The sequence below is a fragment of the Anser cygnoides genome, chromosome 3 (assembly GCF_040182565.1).
Source record: "Anser cygnoides isolate HZ-2024a breed goose chromosome 3, Taihu_goose_T2T_genome, whole genome shotgun sequence".
Classification (NCBI taxonomy): Eukaryota; Metazoa; Chordata; class Aves; order Anseriformes; family Anatidae; genus Anser; species Anser cygnoides.
In genome coordinates this window covers 107,907,365-107,926,503 of record NC_089875.1, presented here as the reverse complement: position 1 = coordinate 107,926,503, position 19,139 = coordinate 107,907,365, and the positions used below count along the sequence as shown (strand labels likewise).

The 19,139-nt window shown below is 41.5% G+C and overlaps 1 protein-coding gene across 8 annotated transcripts in view; it reads right to left on the bottom strand.

The window, feature by feature from the left end:
* Positions 1-19,139, bottom strand: part of LPIN1 (lipin 1) — a 76,624-nt gene that overhangs the window by 30,657 nt on the left and 26,828 nt on the right. The window contains exons 1-6 of one of the 8 annotated variants that reach the window (XM_066994945.1): positions 15,354-15,485; positions 6,961-7,161; positions 5,516-5,611; positions 3,930-4,264; positions 3,417-3,536; positions 2,165-2,272 (exon numbers count right to left, since the gene is read on the bottom strand). In XM_066994945.1, the coding sequence (XP_066851046.1) occupies positions 2,165-2,272; positions 3,417-3,536; positions 3,930-4,264; positions 5,516-5,611; positions 6,961-7,152 (851 nt within the window). In that variant the 5' untranslated portion in view covers positions 7,153-7,161; positions 15,354-15,485. Of the gene's footprint in view, positions 1-2,164; positions 2,273-3,416; positions 3,537-3,929; positions 4,265-5,515; positions 5,612-6,960; positions 7,162-8,031; positions 8,057-8,552; positions 8,750-8,936; positions 9,112-10,053; positions 10,193-15,353; positions 15,486-19,139 lie in introns of those variants that run through there. The other 7 variants (XM_066994948.1, XM_066994946.1, XM_066994942.1 and 4 more) reach the window with 7 other exon arrangements.

Genomic DNA, 19,139 nt, shown 5'->3' with positions numbered 1-19,139 from the left:
TCCTCCTTGGAGCTTGCTGCACAATACTAATGCAACCTCAGGGTAGACCATAATTATCACTGTAACAGCATCTTAATTTAAAAGGTCCATCAAATCAGGCTGTAAACATGCATCCACTAGGCAAACGGTGTAAATTATGTTCCTGCCTGTATAAAAGGATACTAAAGCATTCTTTGTATCTTCTGGAAGACAAGCTGGAATTTCCTATGCCATCCATTAGCATGGAGTTGGTGGCTTCCCACTGTGAGCTGTTCTACCATTACAGAGAAATAAATACCTTTGCTTTTCCTTCATATGCCATATTGTTGTTTAACACTCAATAGCTACTCTCTCCACCTAATACCCTTCTGGAACAGCAACAGTTTATACATGCAGATGGCAATTATGCCTACTACAGTCTTGCTTGTTTACTTCCTGTTTGTATAGTTCTGCTTCCATATGTGATGCCAGATGTCTCCTTTATCTGCTCAGGGACTATTTCAGCTGCTATTTCCTTCATACTATTGCCACCAAAGTAAAAATCACACTGAAGACTAATAAAGCTCACAATCACATTCCTTCAATTTTCGTTGCTCCATTAGTTCAAATTAAATCTTGGATTAATGTGACACTTACACAAGGTGTCGATAAAGCTGAATACCAAGGCTGTGCAGGATTTGCAATCCAGTGAATAGTAATCTGTACAGACTTCACTGAATCAAAGACTCAGGGATTTTATTTCTTACATCACTGAGACATTTGTATCTCAGGCTGAACTACGCCTTGACTTTCATGCAATTCCTCTGTCCTTAAGTTAGGCACTGGCCCAACCAAAATTCTCTCACCTTCCACAGATTGCTGCAGACACTGCAGATCAAACTAGAGCCACCAGTCCTGTCAACGCTGCATGAGAAAGAAGGGCAACCTCAGCTCAGTCATTTAGACCAGCACATCCAATTCATATCCCATAAACACTGAATATTTGTGTCCCAGACTTGTGTGTTCCTTCACACAACCTCTGCATGCCCTGAATGTAACCTGATGTCAAAGACAGGAACTTGGCCTGTGGCTGGCAGCTCTGCAGCAACACACCATGCTGATCTCAGCAGTGTTTCCTACTGAAAGCAAAGGCAGCAGTGTGACCTGAAGAAGAGTTCTGCCTTGACTAAAGTCAAATAAACTAAGAAAGCGGACAGAAGGAAAGAGGTTTACCTCATGTACATATCACAACAGTAGCTGTGAGCTTCATTTGGGGTGGCCATAGCAGTGTTTCTTACTTCACAGAGGAAAACAGTTGCAGACACAGACAAGTTACTTCGGCACTTTAGCTGTATGTCTACACTGCAGGACTCCTGAGCAAAGTTCACAGAGCCATACAGGAGACATCACTGCTCCAGGCCTGCACTTGTGCGCCTGCCCTACCTTCCCATTACAAACACTGAGGAGAATGTTCTTGATTACCCCAGGGTCTCACCTCAGCTTGGTGCTGCTACGTGGTCAGGCTAAAGAGAGCAGATCTACAAGCTGGGAAACCCTCAAGATTATCAGTTTTGATACAGCCTTAAGCACCTAGTATGGCATCAACATTGAGATAACGACCAGCTTAGCTCAATTTATTACTCAGAGCTTCCCGAACACTAAAGCAGAACTGTAGAGGTCATGTTCAGACACATACTTTAGACGGCTTAACTTAGTTGCTGTAATGTTTACACTGACTTAATGGAGAGAAAGGGCCTGGCTGCAGAACCTTGAGACACCTTGAATTTAAGAAATTATAAAAATGTCCGTACCCACTTTCAGCTCTGTAAAAGAGAGTCCACAGCCAAAGGAAGCCGACACTACAGCGAGGGCACTCGAGTTCTTCCTTTTTGTTTATTTGGTGTTTTTTTTGATATCATGTTAATCAACTTCAGTTTTAACCCTGGTTTGCTTTGTCCTGATTTTACATTAGCCACCCCCCTTTCATCGTATGATTCATCAAGGCAACTTACCTCCCATCAGTGCTCACAAAGAAGCAAGCAGAGGACATGGTTTTCAATGTCACTTTTTCTAAAAGTGTCTGGGTTAGCAATAAGTGCAGTTATAAGTTCAGCAAAGTTCATGTGAAATTAATGTGTCAAGAGTGTATTAACATGTTAAAAGGATTAAAGAGCAGCACAGAAAAGAGGGAGAACAACTGTTCTACCTGTCTGGAGGAGAAAAGTGAGAAGATTGATGAGGACAAGAGTTAGATAGGCCTCCATCTGCCGGAACAGTGAGAAGAGAGGATTGCCCTGTGCAATCTATAGGCTTACTGGACAGCACAACATGTTGGTAGGAAAAAAAACAGGGTGTCATTATTCACAAGTGCTAATTAACACAAGCGCTTTGTGTATTAGCTACATGAACGCGTGAATCTAGAGTTTTCAAAATCCAGAATATCACAATTCAAAAACAAACAGAACGTACAGTTCAAAGAGCCACAGAAGGGGCAGGGTATTGATACATGTTATCACCAAACTAATGAAGCTGATCTCATTAAGCTCTACAGTCAATGGAGAAAGCTTATTTTGAATTGCATTCCAGAAGATCTAAATTAAGCCCTTGCTCTGAAATCATCTCCTTGCTCTCATTTCTTCCATTCCTCACCCACAGAGGCAGTGTATTGAGGTAAGACTTACAACAAAGTCTTATAAATACCGCCCCACTCCAACAGTCTTTGTGAAGATGTGGGGCACGTGCACAGCCGCATAAGCACACACTCTTCATTTAGATTATAATGCAGTGTAACTGACGTCAGGTGAAGAACTGTCCATTTTTCACAGTGTTCCACAGACACAAGAAAGGAGATCCAAACTGATCTGCTTTGACATTAGATGATCTTTAAGGTCCCTTCCAACCCAAAGGTATACACATGCACACAAATGCACATACAGGAAAAAGTACGCAAGTTACTGTATGTGTTCTTTCACATAATAAATATTTTCTATCTACCATTGCAATTCATTAGATTAGCTTTAAAAATGGACACAAGAAGCTCATACTCATGTTCATTAAAAAACAGTATTTTTATACATCAGCTCTGATTTTGCAAGGAGTATACACAAAGTACCAAATATTTACGTCTGCACTCACTGAAGTCCTTAAAAGGTATGTGTATCAGGCAAAGATTCAGCTTTCATAAAATGATCTTCCTCTCTAAAGTACTTATATGCAAGCAGTGAAATCAACAGATATAAATATTGTTTAGAATTTGTGGGCTTGCACTTGTATGTATGCATTCGTTGAATCAACGACAGAGTTAACCTGAAGTTGTTGTACGCCATCTGATTTCATCTAGCAGCTGACAGTGACCATGTTTGATAACAAAATTTTCATAAGACTTCATACAGCACTAGCATAAAAGAAATTAGTGGAAAGAGGACGGCAATCTAGAACTGTACTATCACAAAAATTACCTTTGAAGAGGAGACCATTCTCCATCTGAATGAGGATAAGATGAAGACTGAGAATATGTAGAAACTACCGGAGCCTTTATGTCAGATACTTCATCAACAAACACATCTGGAACAGGGATCCTAGGTACAGGGAAAGACATGACATTTAAAAACCATACTTGATTACTCAACTGTTACATACTCCAGGAGAAAAAAAGCAAACGAACAAAAAAAGAACACTAGTGCAGAAAAGAATTAGTCTAACGTGAACTAAAGAGATAAAGAGATAAATGTTATCTGATTCACACCTTTTAATGCACAGCGTGATTGAACATTGGTTTTGTTTTCAGTGTTATTTTCACTATTTTTGTCAGTGGCATTCCTGATAGCTTTCTAGCCCAAAGCTTTTTCTTAGAGAAACATGTTCATCAGCCATGCGTACTGACATATACAGAAATTGCTGTCAGAAGGTACAGAATAGAACATAAACCTAACATTAGGTTTCTATTATGTATCTCAATTCCGCTGTAATACCTTGAATTGTCCAATGGTTCCTTTTCTTCCTCAGAGCTAATCTCTATAGGAAACATGTCTTCATCTTCTGACGTGTCTCCATTGTCTTCTCTTTTTAAGCTGTCTATTTTATGAGTAGATTTCCTCCTCTTTTTCCTCCTTTTTTTCACAGAGTTACAAACTGGAGATGTTTCAGTACCAGACTGGGATCCATGAGCTTGGGGTGATACTTGTGAGGACGCACTGTTGTCCAGGTTTCTTATCCTGTCAATAGAGTTTCTCTTCAGCTGAGCTTCCATTAAAGCAGTTCCCTCAGATATAATAGGGGATGTAGAGAGATGGTAAGGAATTACCTCCTGAGGAAGTAAAAATCCAAAGCATGCAACATATTAGTTCCTCTGCTAGTCATAAATCTAGTTTTAAATTCTATGCACAATCACTGAAAGTCATTTACTCTTCAGAAAAGTAGCTAAGATCTGGCATCTGGATGCTCAGCATGATCCTATAGCACATGGCAATTGTTCCATAGCTGCATCTCCCTAAACAAGCCAGGAACAATACTCTTAACAAAGAGGATCTAATATTAGCCAGTTTGTGTCATGAGTCTCTATTCACCTGATGCCAGATACAGAGCAGAAACAAAATCCTACTTTTTAACACGAACATTTTGTAAAATCCAATTCTCCTTCACGACTCAGAGGAAGATACTGGTCAAGGTAGGTCAGCAGTTTATAACTAGGCCACATGAACATTCTCTTATGCAGTAATATATGTACACAACTCTAGACACAAATGGAAGCATTTCTAGCCTTTTTCAGTCACCAAATAACTGTTAGCACATAGAAGACTTTATAAAGATATAGAGATGAAAACTCCCCATAGGCAGAAATCTCACCTGAAACCAGTAGTATTGTACTCAGTAGAAAAATTTGAACACTCATCCCACTTTGGCTAGTAACAAACATTATTGGGAATATCTGAAGCACAATGCCTTTAAAGGGCTTTTTCTATGTTAGATTACATTACATGTGAACTACTCAAAACTAGTATGACCATAACTCACAAAGACTAGTACTTAATCACACAGCTCAACAGCAGCATTCTCCTTTAAATGTAATTCCGCATGAATAGTAGTTGTAAGATCACATCTTTGGTGAGTACCAGAATTACTAGAATTACTCTGTGCGCAGAAGTTTAAAATGCATGTGCACTTTATATTGGCAGTCTGCTGAGTGTATGCGTTCAAAGCAAAGGTTCCGCAAAAAATAGGTCCATGGGAATATCATCCTCTGTTGCACATATATTTGGATCGTATGAACTGTGTACAAGTTATTCTGTTCACACACTGACATGCATATAAACTCTGATATTTTTAGTTATGTGACTACTTTCTTCAGATTGTTCCAACCTCAGCAACTCAAAAAATAAATAAATATATTTATCTATAAAAGCTGTATGGTATTGAATTTCCATAGCAGAAAAATGTCCAGAAACTTTCAAAATTATAAAATGGATAAAGATATGTTCTTCAACAAAATTCCTAAATTCAAAACTGATTTTGATGAGTTAAGCATTGAATTTTAACCAACTAAAATTTTGACTCTTACCTTATCATTATCCATCTCCTGAACAAAAAAGGCCTCTCCATTGTCTCCTAGTTTCATGTGCAAATCTACAGCCTCTCCATTAATTTCTATGTCAACCTGGAAGAAATTAACATTTTCTTTAACTGAAAATAAAGTTTATGGTATACAGTTTCTGTTCAGCTGTCCTACTATTGTCACAGGACAAATGCTTCTCAGAGAAGCATAGGAAACCTTGTAATAAACACAAACTCCTCTGTTTCTCTCCTCACCCCTTCACAAGGCCATCAAATGTCAGTATGTTGTCCAAATTTGTTCAGCTCACCGCTGTCTTGCTCCTCTACTCAGGAAGGTATATATCCATTACACAAAGTCCTGAATCTTTTTAAATGTAATTCTGGATGCTTCACTCATCACATAAATCTTTTCTTCCTTTTAATTCACAGCCTAATTTTGCATCGTGCAAAAAGTACTTCCACTTGGAAATTCTTAATATCCTGCCTTTCAAATTCATTAGACAGGCACTACGAGAAGCACAAATAAAAACTGATTTATATTCTCTACACAATTCACATATTGATTTTTTTCCACACATCTACCTCAATGCTGTACAGCCCCAACCATTTCCATTTCTTCTCAGGAGGATCTCTCTCTTTGCCTATAACCATTTTTGCCACAAAATCCATTTTCACAGTATTTTGGGGAGCACTTGGACAACCCTACATTTATGTTATATTTCAGGGCACAGGATATTCTTGGCATATTAACAATTTCAACTTTCATCCATCCTAAATATTTGCATTCCTTTCTAATTCATGTAAAAATTGAACGTGCACGGTGACATTTGAATCTTTCTGCTGAACAATTATAGCTACCACCAAAACTCAGACTATATGTAGTTACACAATATTTCCTAAAATAATCTGTCCTGCTTTAGTCACTGGCAACTTCTCATCTGATATCATGTTGCCAGGTCATTCAGCTTGATTACATTTATCTAAAGTCCCCACAGCTTTTTCTAGCTTCAATTGACTTTAACATTCTGTTATCTGAAAATATTACTTCAATATTAATTCCCTTTTTGTAACTATCGATACATGTGTATACACATGTATACAAAGGGATCTTAATACATAGTTAATAATGAAATTGAGTACATACCCAAATTAGCACATTCAAAATTTTGCTCTACCAAAAATAAATCACATAATTATTTCTTTTTTAATTTTTATTACAAATGTCTTTTGTCTATTACAATGTCTTACATTGTCTATGACAATGTCTTACAAATTACACTTTGAAATGCAATAATCTGTAACAACCATTTTAATTGAAGCTTCCCTCAATTTAAGCACATTGTAAAGACTGTCTAAAGAAAACCTTGACTAGCATACCACAAAACATTCAGTAACTCATGCCGTTCCAGTCAACCCACACACAGAACATACCAATGGTGTGCATTTTCTTACCACTTTCTCCCTAGAACGTAGAACTCCCATTTTCCCAAAGCGTACATGGAAGGGGGAACACTGAAGATTTCCATCTGGCTGACGTACAACGATTATATCTATACATCCCGACAACGTGGCTGGGTTTAGTCCCTTATAGAGCTCCTTCACAGTTACAAACACTTGCCCTGCTAACTGTCCGACGTAATTCATGGTTTGGACCTGAAAAGCAAAAGATAAACAAGGTTTTGTTTCCTGCTTTATATTTTAGAGACACTTGAGACCAAGATATTTCAGATCCCAGCAATGGGTTTTTCTTTTGTTTCACAAATTAATAACTTCACATAAAATCAGGATTTCCAACCTGATTTATTTTCAGCTGACGTGTAGAGAGCTATTGAAAGGCAAAGGTAAAAAGGGACCTTTTAACTCGGAGAATTATACAACTTTCAAAAGTTCATAAAATTAGTTGCATTCAAAACCTCCGTCAGACTTCTAGACTCTGCAACTCTTAAAAGTTTCTAATTATCTCTGAAGAGAAAAGCATAACTTCCAAAATAACATCTCCTCCTATCAATTATTGTGCTCTCAGCATGCATATACTTTTCTTGTGTATTTCTACAGGCTTTTAAGGGCAGGGCAAGTGAATGGTTTCTAATTTTCCACTACATTAAAGGCAAAGACTATTCTCCCATTTTACGGGATTTCTCCAGTTAAAAGATTATGATAAGTCAGACACAAAATGGATACACGTTAAGGTTTGACAAGCAACCTTCACTCCAGAACTGCCAAACATTAGAGTGCCATCTAATGCAACTTTACCATTCTTTTAAAACAGACTTTTAGTATCAGCAGGTTTATTAAAAATTAGGCACATGCTGATGGATGAAATGGTTGGTTGGCTGGCTTTATTTCCCCTGCTCATGGATTTGTTTAGCATAGTTTCCCGCTTCTGCTCTGTTAATGCACATCCTGTTTATGCTCTGTTAATACACACACTCCCCTACATGAGACAGGGCACATACTTAGGCACTCAAAAATTCAAAAAGTCTTTTAAGGCCTCTCAGAATATGAACGAATTTGAGCAGATACCCTCCAGAACATTGGGGACTTTTAATGTCTATTATCTCCCTTATTTTTCCAACGCTTCTTGCAGATTCTGAGCTACTGCTTTCAGGGAAGTCCTTATGCACTCGGTATAACACACATGCTTCACCTCCAAGTTCTCTGCTGAGCTGTACATCACCTGGAAATCAAAAAAAGAGACACTCGCAGGGTAGGCAATGGTAAAACTCCTGCTGATGGGCATGAGAACAGAGCTGAGCTCAGAGCCTGAGAGACAGTCCCTGCACTGAGCTCACGGCATGGGTTAAGCAGCAGCATCTGCAGCAACACAGGCTCTCTTTCAGCTCTGTTCCCTCAGAAACAACAAAAAGATACAAGTGTGAAATGCTGTGAAAATAGCTCCAATTTTTAACAGGGATTTTTATTTAGAAACAAACAAACGAAAATAATACAATGAAGGTACTACCACGGAAAATTGTAAAGTGAGGAATTGTGATAATTAAGGCTGGTCCTTTCATGCATAACTGTTCTAATTAATTAATGATCACCTGTTTTGTTTTGTTCTTTTTCCAGCAGTCCCTCCACATCAGATGAAACACAGCTTTGTTTTCTTGTGTTTCTATGGCAATACATAAGCACCAGGACACAAACCATGTTCTGAAGGGAGAATTATTTATGTTCCTTTGGGCTTTATGTAGTCGTCACTACACTGCTGCTGAAAGTGATGATGCTCCCCTCATTTGACAGTTGGGAAATGGAATATCAAAAAGATTAAGATTAAAACTAGGCACTAACTTTGGAGACTGAAGTGACTTTTTCAAAGTATTTAGCATTACAGAAGATGCTAACTGCTGAAAGAAAGATGCCTAAATACTGCTTGGTGAAGCGTTTCCTCACAGCCCATACTCAGGCATCTAGAAAGTGCCACCTACTGAAAAGTCAGCATGGGAAGACTTCAAGGCAGGAAGAGTCATCATATTCAGTTCTCCAGTGTTCAACTAGCAGCAGCACTGCTGGGCTCCTACAATTCATACGTTAGTAACATACTTTCCTGAATGCAAATCCAGCAGTGAGCTGTTTCACAGAGAACCTTAACTCATGACACACCCTATGCTGTGTCACAGACTCACAGAACCACAGGTCAGAAGGGACTTCTGGAGGTCACCTGCTCCAAAAGGGTGCTCAAAGGAGGGTCAGCATACACCAGCTTGCCCAGGACCTTGGTCCCACTGAGTTCCCAGTGTCCTCAGGATAGAGATTTCACAGCCTCTCCAGGCACCTGTCCCCATGTCTCATTGTCCTCACAGTGACAATTTTCTCCCTAATATCTCATCAGAATTTCCCAAGTTGCAACTTTTGTCCATTGCCTCCTGTCCTGTATCTGTGCACCTCGAAGAAGATGCTGGCTCTGTTTCCTCTGTACCCCCCAACAGGTAGCTGAGTACCCTGAAGACAAGCAAAACGAGCTCTCCCTGCCTCTCCTAAATGTCAGGAGCTCTGATCCCCTAATTATTTTGGTAGCCCTCATCTGAGCTCTTTAAAAAGCAGGCACCGCACGCACAGACCTAAGTTCAGAAAAGAGCCTCCAGAGTTAACAGATATAAGCAAATTTTTAAAATCACCTTTGCTTTGGAAAAATACTTCAGTTTCTATGTGGCATTTTTCTAACCTAAAGCACAGTAAGAAACAGATTTCTTACTGAGCTAACATTAAACTTAAAGATGGCTACATTTAGACTCAAAATTACACGGTGTAGGTCACTCCTGTTAATGCTTGGTCTGCATACACAACAAAATTTCTAGGTGCAGCACGGCCACAACTTCCTTTTCCTTGGTGGGGAAGGACCTGCTGGGACAGCACATACACCCCACTCTTCAGGAGGGTTATAGACAAAACAAAACAAACCAAAGGGCTCATGCTTCATCCCAACAAGTCACACCAGCAGGTCTCCTGATCTCCTAAGCAGAGACTTCTGCAACTATTCTTGCTCGTGACAAATCTTAGCCACAGTGCCTGCCCTGTCTCAGGACACAGAAATTATTTTTATACCTGTGAATTCAAAATTAGACACTACCCTCTGAGGCCCGCAGGCACAGCACTGCTTGCTTCCTCGCAGGGGAAGTCCTTCAAAAGTGCCACGTCCAAAGGGCCAGCCGGTGGTGTACACTCCTGTCAGGTTCAACCTGGCCTGTGCAATAAAATCACCACAGAATTAAAACAGACTGGCAGTTAATCACATAAGCCCCGTTTCCTCAGGAAAACACACAAAAATTATTTTATATTTCCAATGTAGGGAACAAAAGATGCTGGAGTTTTAATGCGGGATAGGTCAGAAACGGGACTGTGAGGGGGGTGGGCCCTTTGGCCTAACTTTTACACAAGCCAACGAAAGCTGAGATTGTTTGGAGTCTGGAGTTTTCGAGTTTATCCTCTGAACCTAAAGTCAGCCCATACTATGTCAGTACTCCAGGAAACCAGCATTCCTCAAACCCCGGCGAGACTGCGTGTGGTTTTGGAGGAGCATTTTACTCCGGCTGCTCCAAGAAGTCTTTCACTTACTAACCAGGCGGCAGCAGCTCCAGCAGTAAACACGGGTTTACGTCATGACTTTAACCCCCACTGCCTTCTTAATTAGACTGAATTTAGCAAAACTTGGTTCTCATACCATCGAGGCAAGCTAGTGGACAAAGCATAAAATATTTTCCTGTGCTGGGAAAATTCAGAATCTTTCTGATCTAAGCTTACAGCAAGTGAGAGCAGTCTGTACAGCTTCTGTCACGATTATCAAATGCGCTGAGTCTCCTCGTCTTTGCCAGGAGACTCTCCACTGCCCTACATTATGCATCTGTTATGAAATTAGAAGTACTTTCTAGTATCATTTTTTATGTCAAATTAACTACCATCCCCTGCCAGGAGGCTCAGGAAATTTCCAACCCTTTTGAATGTTAAAGACAGCAGTCATTTTTCAGATTTGATCATCTCGTGGAAAAATAAGCAAAAGATAAATAGCTAGGTGTAACTTACTACTTTACAAATTTATTAACTTAGTTAAGAGTGACCTAACAAAGTTAATTCTTCAAGTCCCTGCTCTACTGGATGCCTCATTTAGTTCAAATGCACCACCATCTAGATCATGTGCTTCTTCCATACAAGTACCCCAGACTGCCATAATTCCACTGGAAAAGCTGGAAATTGTACCCTTCCTGGCCCACTTTTTCCAGCCCAGCTCTTCTCCATACCATTTCCAGTTTCTTTGCTTTATTTTCTACAATAAGACACTGACAGTTATTGGAATCAAAGATATCCTTTGCTTTTGCAAGAGCCAGCATTTCCTCAGGTGCCACAACACAATGAATAATGCATCTCCAAAAGACATCTGAATTATTTTGGGATATGGGTGCTATTTGACATGCTCCAAAGACAGACAGCTTTTGAAGAAACGTGATTTAGGTAGCATAATATAAGGATAACTAAAAACTGGAACACACTTCCTCTGGAGCATATGAAAACTCCAGTACAGAAAATTTTGAAACCAGGACAGACAAACATCTGCTGGGACTGGTTCAGGCAGAGGCAACCCTCATCTTTGGGACAGAGATTGTCACTGTGTCCATGTCCAAACCACATCACACCACAGATACAACCATTACCATTTGATCAGCAATGAATCGATTTAAACTACAAAACCTGCTTTTGGTACATTTTTGGCACACCAGCAGTTCTCAGGCACACAGGCCTAGCAGTTAGTCCATCAGCAGTAGCAGTAGTTAAGGTGCACTGGAAACCACTCCCAAGACCAGCTGAGATGCAGTTGCCTTCTTTTAAAGGTTAAGAGAGCTTCACAGAATAGCTGTGAACAGAGTGTGCTCGCTGGTCCAGCCACCAAGCACAGCCTTTGGCACCGTTTCAGTCATTAGCATGGAGGTAACATTTAGGTCCCTTCCAACCCTTTTGCCAGGGCTCTGCAGTCCAGACTGTGCTCTGGTTTTGCAGGCCATGAGAGGAACATTTGTAGCTATGGTAAATGTAACACAAACCAAATGGGTTTTATGTTACAAAGCTCAAGGAAAAACATCAGATACGGACGTATCTTTTGGTTATGCTTTTAATACATTAGGTCATGATGAGACCCTGGTCCACAACTGAGGCACAAAACAAATCGACTTTTCCTGAGAACTTTTCCTTACAACTTGCAAAACACTGAATGGGAGCCAAAACTAATGAGCCAGCGTTCAGTTAAAATAAATCACTGCAGCTCTGCCTCTGACGCCGAAATGATGACAGCTTTACAAGCCTGGTCCGTCTGGTCCCCTGGTCTGCCCTTGGTTTCTGTTTTGAAGATGTAAAGCTTGAGAGAGACTGGACTGCACTTAGGGATCAGACTTTGGCCCCTTTCAGTGAATTATTCCACTCGCAAAGTAAGTGGCAACATTTAAGAAACTCCTAGGTAAGTGCTTACTACTACTGTTTTATTATGCACTAAACATTTCTTTCCTTGACTCTGAAGCAATTCAGTCTGTTTGCAGTGTTGAACACCAACTCCCTCTACAGCAGTTAATGGAATTCTTCTATTGCCATATTCTTTACTGTGACAAACCTTATCAGAGCTTACATTCTAAAAAGATTTATTATAAAAACATAGGGAAGAGAAGGAAATATTTTAGATAAAGATTCCCTAGAGGGATTTTTTTCAAAATTAAGATAAACCCTTCATGTCTGTATAGCAGTCACAGTAACGATGACTTCTTAGCTACAAAAGTTCATAAAAACCAATGCTCTACTTTTTTAAAAGAGGCGTTTCTATTCATTAGTGAATGGTCAGCATCTTGTGAAATCACCAGCGCTGTGTGACTATCACAGTTAAACCTTTTAATTTCTGTTTGGAAACTGAAAATCATTAGTAACTTTTGAAAGCCTTTTTTTTTACTACCTTGTATACCCAACATCGATCCAACCCAGGGTCACTGCCATGAATCTCAATCCCACTTTTTTGAATAAAATCCCTGGCAGAACCCAAAAGTTGCACCTGTGTCTCTCAGAGCAAAATCAGGGCCTGGATTTACCTTCTCTAGAGCAACAGTGAAGACACTGTGCAGGACTTGAGCAAGCCTCAGTTTAGGTCCCTCCTTTGCTACAGGATTCAGCCATCATCTTGTCCAAGTTACTGAGGCTGAGATCTAGAGGACAGTTAACTCCGACCGGTTTCAAGCGGGGTCTATCAGTGTGGCTATATCATGTGGCAGCACGCCAAGCTCATCCGAGGAAGACACAGCCGAACATTCTCCTTGCACATTTTTGTCCTGGGAAAGGAAACCTGGACACACAAGCTGGAAGGGAGCCAAAAGCAGCCACATTCCTCATATGGACGAGCTGTGGGGGGAGAACTCCAGAGCACTCTGCTGGGCGGTGCGGTCCTGGTTGTTTTGTCCATAGGACAGCAGACTCTAGCACAAATCTGAATGTGTGCATTTTTTTTCCAGACTTCATCACAGTCACAGCGGTCTGAGCCTGACCACATTCCTGCAGGTGATTTGACAATACTTCTCATCAACTGGGGACAGGTGCAATTCACTTGCCCATCCCCAATCAGAAAGCACCATGCAGCTGGCTCAACACCAGAGTAAGAGCATTTTGCTTCCTGCCAGCAGAAATACTTTAGGCATGGGATTATTCCGGGCTTAATTCTATTAGGAACTATTTGACTCCTATTCCAAGTTAGCCATGCACAGTGCCAAAAACTGCAAGTTCTTATAATGGCCACTGAGTCAAATGGATCAAATGTCAAACCTCTTCCAAGCTGCTCATCTCTCCCAGAACCTGCTCGCTCACCCAGGCTCGCACCCAGACACAGACTTTGACTTTCAGGTGACTCGGTTCTGGTATTGCTAAAGATTCCACCACCGCCTTCACTACAATAACTGAAACATTATGTGGTCCAATACTTGATAAAGGTCCCGTAAACGGTAGGCTATTCTCTTGAGAGCAGCTGAAGTCACAGACTCAAGCTAAAGACTCAAAACCTGTAATGAATCCTCACATGTAAACAGAGGGAGGACTGGCCTCTAGTCCCACAGTCAGGGTGGCTATATCCAAGAGAACTACTTCATGACCAGTTTAAATCTATGACCGTGGTCACCCACCACCTTCCCAAATACTCCCAATTCTCCCAATCTTTCCCTGGTATCAGCACTGAAAACTAACACCACCAAAACCATACAAAATGGACTGACACCTGCTTGGTACTGCACAGATAGAATCAAACTTCACAACAAATTGAAAGTACAAACTGATCCTTAAAACCAAGGACTTTTGAAGTAACAAGTTAATATATTGTAGGTCACGTCTTGTGCTGCTCTATTGTATTGTTCTGATGTCAGAGGAATATAAATCAGAGTGGAAGCACAGCAGTAGCTCCACTCCATGCTGATACCTCATGTGACTCTGTCATTTCTTTCAGTGGGATTGGAAAGTAAGTCCATTCTTTGAACTATACAAGTGTTTTCACAGCTTAAAGTCAGCTCTTAGTATACTTCAAATACTTTTTGCGATTGCCGAGTCTGTGTGTTCATAGATAAACAAACATGTACACCTGCACATCCACTGGTATGGAAAAGGGCCAAAGACTGACACTTGCCCAACTCCCTTAAGTAGATGTTATCAGGTGGTCTGTCCTCTGAAATAAAGCTATCAGAAAAGCAGAGAGTACCTAAAACCAGCAGAAGCTGTTTTCATGGCTTGATGCCTAAAACTAACATCACTGAATCCTTCCTATTTTATCTTCTTCACTGTCTCCCACCTTTTCTCCAGTTTCATTGATGGAATTAGGCTCATTTTACTGTAACAGAAGCATGTCCGTCCGGCTTCTAACTGGATACACTGATGGCAGCAAAACCTTAGACACTAAACATCTGCCAGTATTTTTTTTTTTCCTAAGACAGCACTGACACAGTTAAAACCACCGAGAAAACAAACAAAGCACACCAAAACCCTCTCCGGACCAAACCGAATCAGAGGTTAATGGGCCTATCGAGGCTGATGACTTTACATGCGAAAGGAGGAATTAGTTGCTGGTTGGCCTGCAGCATCAGCGCTGGGCTCCCCTTATCGGCACAGGCCTCTGCACAATTCCTCTTTCTGACGGCGATAACAAAAACACTGCACGGTTTTGTCCCTTCTGCAATCCCCGAGCCTCCCCGCGGCTGCTTCCCTCCTTCCCTCCTAGCACCGTCGCCCCCCTCCAAAAAGCAGCAAGGCAAAAAGCAGCTGCCCAGCGGGTAGCGGGGAGGCAGCTGCGGGTCCAGCTCTCCCCATCCATCCCTTCCTCCCCACCGCACAGCCCCGGCACCCACCTCCTCCGCCTCCTCCTCCTCGGCCCAGGCTGCCTGGGGCCGCTCCGCCCGCCGCAGCCACAGCGCCGGGGCCGCCCCGGAGGAGGGACCGGGGCGGGCGTGAAGGGAGCCCCGGGACGGGGCCGACCGTGCCCGGGCGGGACCCGCCTCCTGCCGGGCACAGCAGGCCCGGCTGCTGGAGCTCCGCCATCTCGGGGGGCCCCGGGGGTCGTGGGGGCGGCTGAGGGGTAGGCAGGGCCCTGGGCCAGCTGCAGGGAGCAGAGTTAACGTGGAAGAGCCTGGCTCGGCTGGGCCTATCCTCTGTAGGGCCTGGGTGTAAAGCGCCTGGTGTTTGTCAGGGACAGTGCTGGGGGATGGAGGGGAGGGAGGTCAGTCAGACCGCTGCCAGAACGGGAGCTGCTGTGGAGAGCTGGCCCTTTTTGTGGGGACAGTAGTGGCAGCGCTCACTTAAACCATCCCTTCACGTTCATAAACAATAAGCAGGGAAATAGCTTCTCTCCCCCCCCCCCACCTCCCTCTTTTTCACCCCCATCTTGAGGAAAAGCTGGGAGTGGAAAGGGGGGATTGTTCTGCCTGGACTGCTGAGCAAGTCCTGGAAAGGCAAGGAGTCCTGGAAAGTCAGGGGTCCCAAATTCAAATGCTGGAGGCAGTAGGGAGCACTTATTTCAATATCATAGCACATAAATCTGATGAAAATAAGTTTTTCGCCAGATACTGGTTGCCTTCCGTTAAAACCCTATTGTAACATCCATTTGCACTGCGTGTCTTGTGCAATTAAACTGGGAAGCGGACAGCCATTATAAAAGTTATCCGATAGAGGAATTGTCCGCACTTTTCAAGTCAGCTTACAGCAAGCGGAAGTAGGTGGTGCTAAGTGCAAAGCAAATGAGCAGGAAACAAAAAAACACAGAAAAAAAAAAAAGAGGACAGAAAATGTGCACAGACAAACAGGATCAAAGTTCATACATTAGTTGAAGAAGAGCCTGCCAACGTTAGGCTTGAAAACAAGTTTTTCAGAGGTCTTTTTTCATGTGTCTACATGTTCTAGTCCCCACCACGTACACACAGCTGAAGCCTGGGAAGAGTTCCTCGTTGAGTAATTAGCAATTAAATCTTCCATTTTCTGTTAACTTTCCAGTTATACTGTAAAGCAATCTCTCTGCAGTTTCCCCTAGTTCATCACCCAATTGTAATCCTTTGAACTTCTTTTTCTTCCGCAGTTTTATGTAGTTTTGTTAACTCTGGCTCAGCGCTGGCTAATCTTTGGACAGTTCACAAGAACTGCTGGGTGATGGAGCCTGATGCACTCTCACAGACTCAAATTCCTGTTTGCTGTTCTCCATTTCCAGTTACAGAAATACGCTAACAATTTCATCTATGTTTTAGAACAAAGTCAGCAACGCCAGTTTCTGCCAGGGCACAACAAACATGGATGTTCATTTATTCCCAAAGACAAAACAATATGCAACTGAGCCCAGAAACACCTGCATTTTCTTTTCCCAGGCATATCATATCTAATTCCTTGTCAGCAGTCATTGCAGGCGATGAGACCTGCTGGTGAATAGCACCATCCCTGCCGTAAGTACAAGATGCTGTGCCTGTGCTGCCTGTGGATCCTGACCAGAGCTCTGTCTGCTGCATTCATGTGGAATGCAATCCTGTATCATGTTCCCTCTGAGTGGGTGGTGTCCTCCGGCTGTAACAGTCCAAGACTGCTTTAACATACCATTCCACTACAGTCTTTCCCTGCTACATTTAAATAAAAACATAATCATAACACATCGAATCAAAACCACTGTCTTTCCACAGCCTCAGCAACACCCGCCCTTCTCTGCTGCTTTCAGAAATCCAGTAAAGAGCCTCACCATTGGAAAATACTGTACTGTGTTCAGCTATTTACCATGTCCAGCCATCTGCTGCTTGACGTAAAATAGCCCGCAAAATAATGCTCTACATTTGTAATGGTTTTCTGTGCTGGGTCATGTTTTCCTACGTTGCTGTGAAAATATAGCCATGATAGAAATAAGATGCTGTGAAGAGTGCCAAATGCTTGCACAGCAACTATAAGCTTCTGTTAACAGCAGGAGATCATCTTAGTGCTGCTGTTCTTACTGCTGGTGTGACCACAGGACAGGACAGTGTTCCTCAGATTAATTCTGGACCAACCTCTGCTAACTGATTCTGAAATCCTTATTTATGCAGCACTTTGGCTCACAACTATTCTCAACAGCTACATCTGTCTAGATAACCAAGCACTAGTACATAATCTTTTATACCATACAAGCTTTCCAGTGGTCGTGGATGTGGGTTTCTTTATATTCCTTCACTGATCTGCATTCATCCGTTATGACTCACCTAACTCTTGATTCCTGTCCCAAAAAGCTCACAGTTTGTCTATTCAGTTTGTGTGCTTACAGTTCTGGCACAGTGGAGGTCTAGCCTATGATCGGGGCTCACAGTTACTATGAAAAGACAAGTAATAAAAAAGTTGGCCTGTGTAGTCTTTTGATAATTAATAAAACTAGGTTAAAAAAAAAAAAAGTCGAAAAGCACAGAAAGTTTAACAAAACTCAAGATTACTAGAAAGCAGTATGCAAGTTTATGCAGGAAAAAAAAAAATAATAAAAAGTTCAGTTCTGTCTTGGGGCACTAGATTTTCCTGGCAAGTATGTTGGCTAGTGACCAAAATTTCCACTCAAACCAAAAAGTTAATTTTTTAATGCACTATCAGTCATGTCTGGCCTTCCCCCCACTAAAAGTGGAGTTCTTCTTCAGGCACGTAATGCCTGGGTTATGAATGACTGCCATTGTTAATGCATGCATACTGTGCATGTAAAAAGGATTCAGAAAATAGAAAAGTTGAGCTTTTAGTTAATTTATAATAAGCTCGTAAGCAAAGATGGCTCTGGAATCTGCTGCTGATTTTCGCTGTATTAAACTCAGTAGCTCAAGCAGTATAAAGAGCCGATCTAGTTTTATTCCAGAATAAACATTAGAAAATAGTTGGACTCTTGTTCTGTAATTATCCGATTAAATGTCCCATCATCTTAACAAAACAATAATTCTCCTAATGTAAGTAAGTAGACGTTTTAATGTAGCGCCTATGGTACATTCAATGAATAATTGAATCCCCTCTCCTGTTCACATTAATTTTTCCCTTTATTTTTCTTTTCCCTTCAAGTACAATTATCTAGTATTTGAATTTGTCCTTCATTTGAAGGCGTAGTAGTGCTGGTTACTGCAGCGTGTAAATCCTGGCATTTAATTTGCTTGACTTCTTTGAAAACTTTTTAAGAAAAAGTACAAACAGAAGTTATTTAGTTGCAGAGATTTGTAAAACATTTGGTCCCTTTGACTTCAACTTGTTGCCAGTTTTGTCTATCCTGCTGGTTTTGCTTTGTCTCTGCTCCTGCGAGGGACTGTTTCCACTGTATCAGTGTCAGCTTCTTCAAGATCTGAGGAGAAAACAACCTCAAAAAGAGGAAGAATGCCATCCTTGTCCAACATAAAGCTAAACAGGACAGATTTTATTCTTTATTCCATGGGAAAAAAATCTTGTTTTTGTCAGTCACTTCCATCTGTCACATTTAGGCAGATGCTTCTGGCCTGCACCAGCTGTAAAGTCTGCCCCACCTGCGCTCCTTGTACTTTGCCAGCTTCAGCTTTTGGATTTTGCTTTCCATATGGTCACAGTGCTGTAATTGTCTGCTGACTCCCTCCAGTTACATGCATGCTAGATGATTTCTTAGACATCATCTCCTGTTAGATATTTCTTATCTTCCTTCT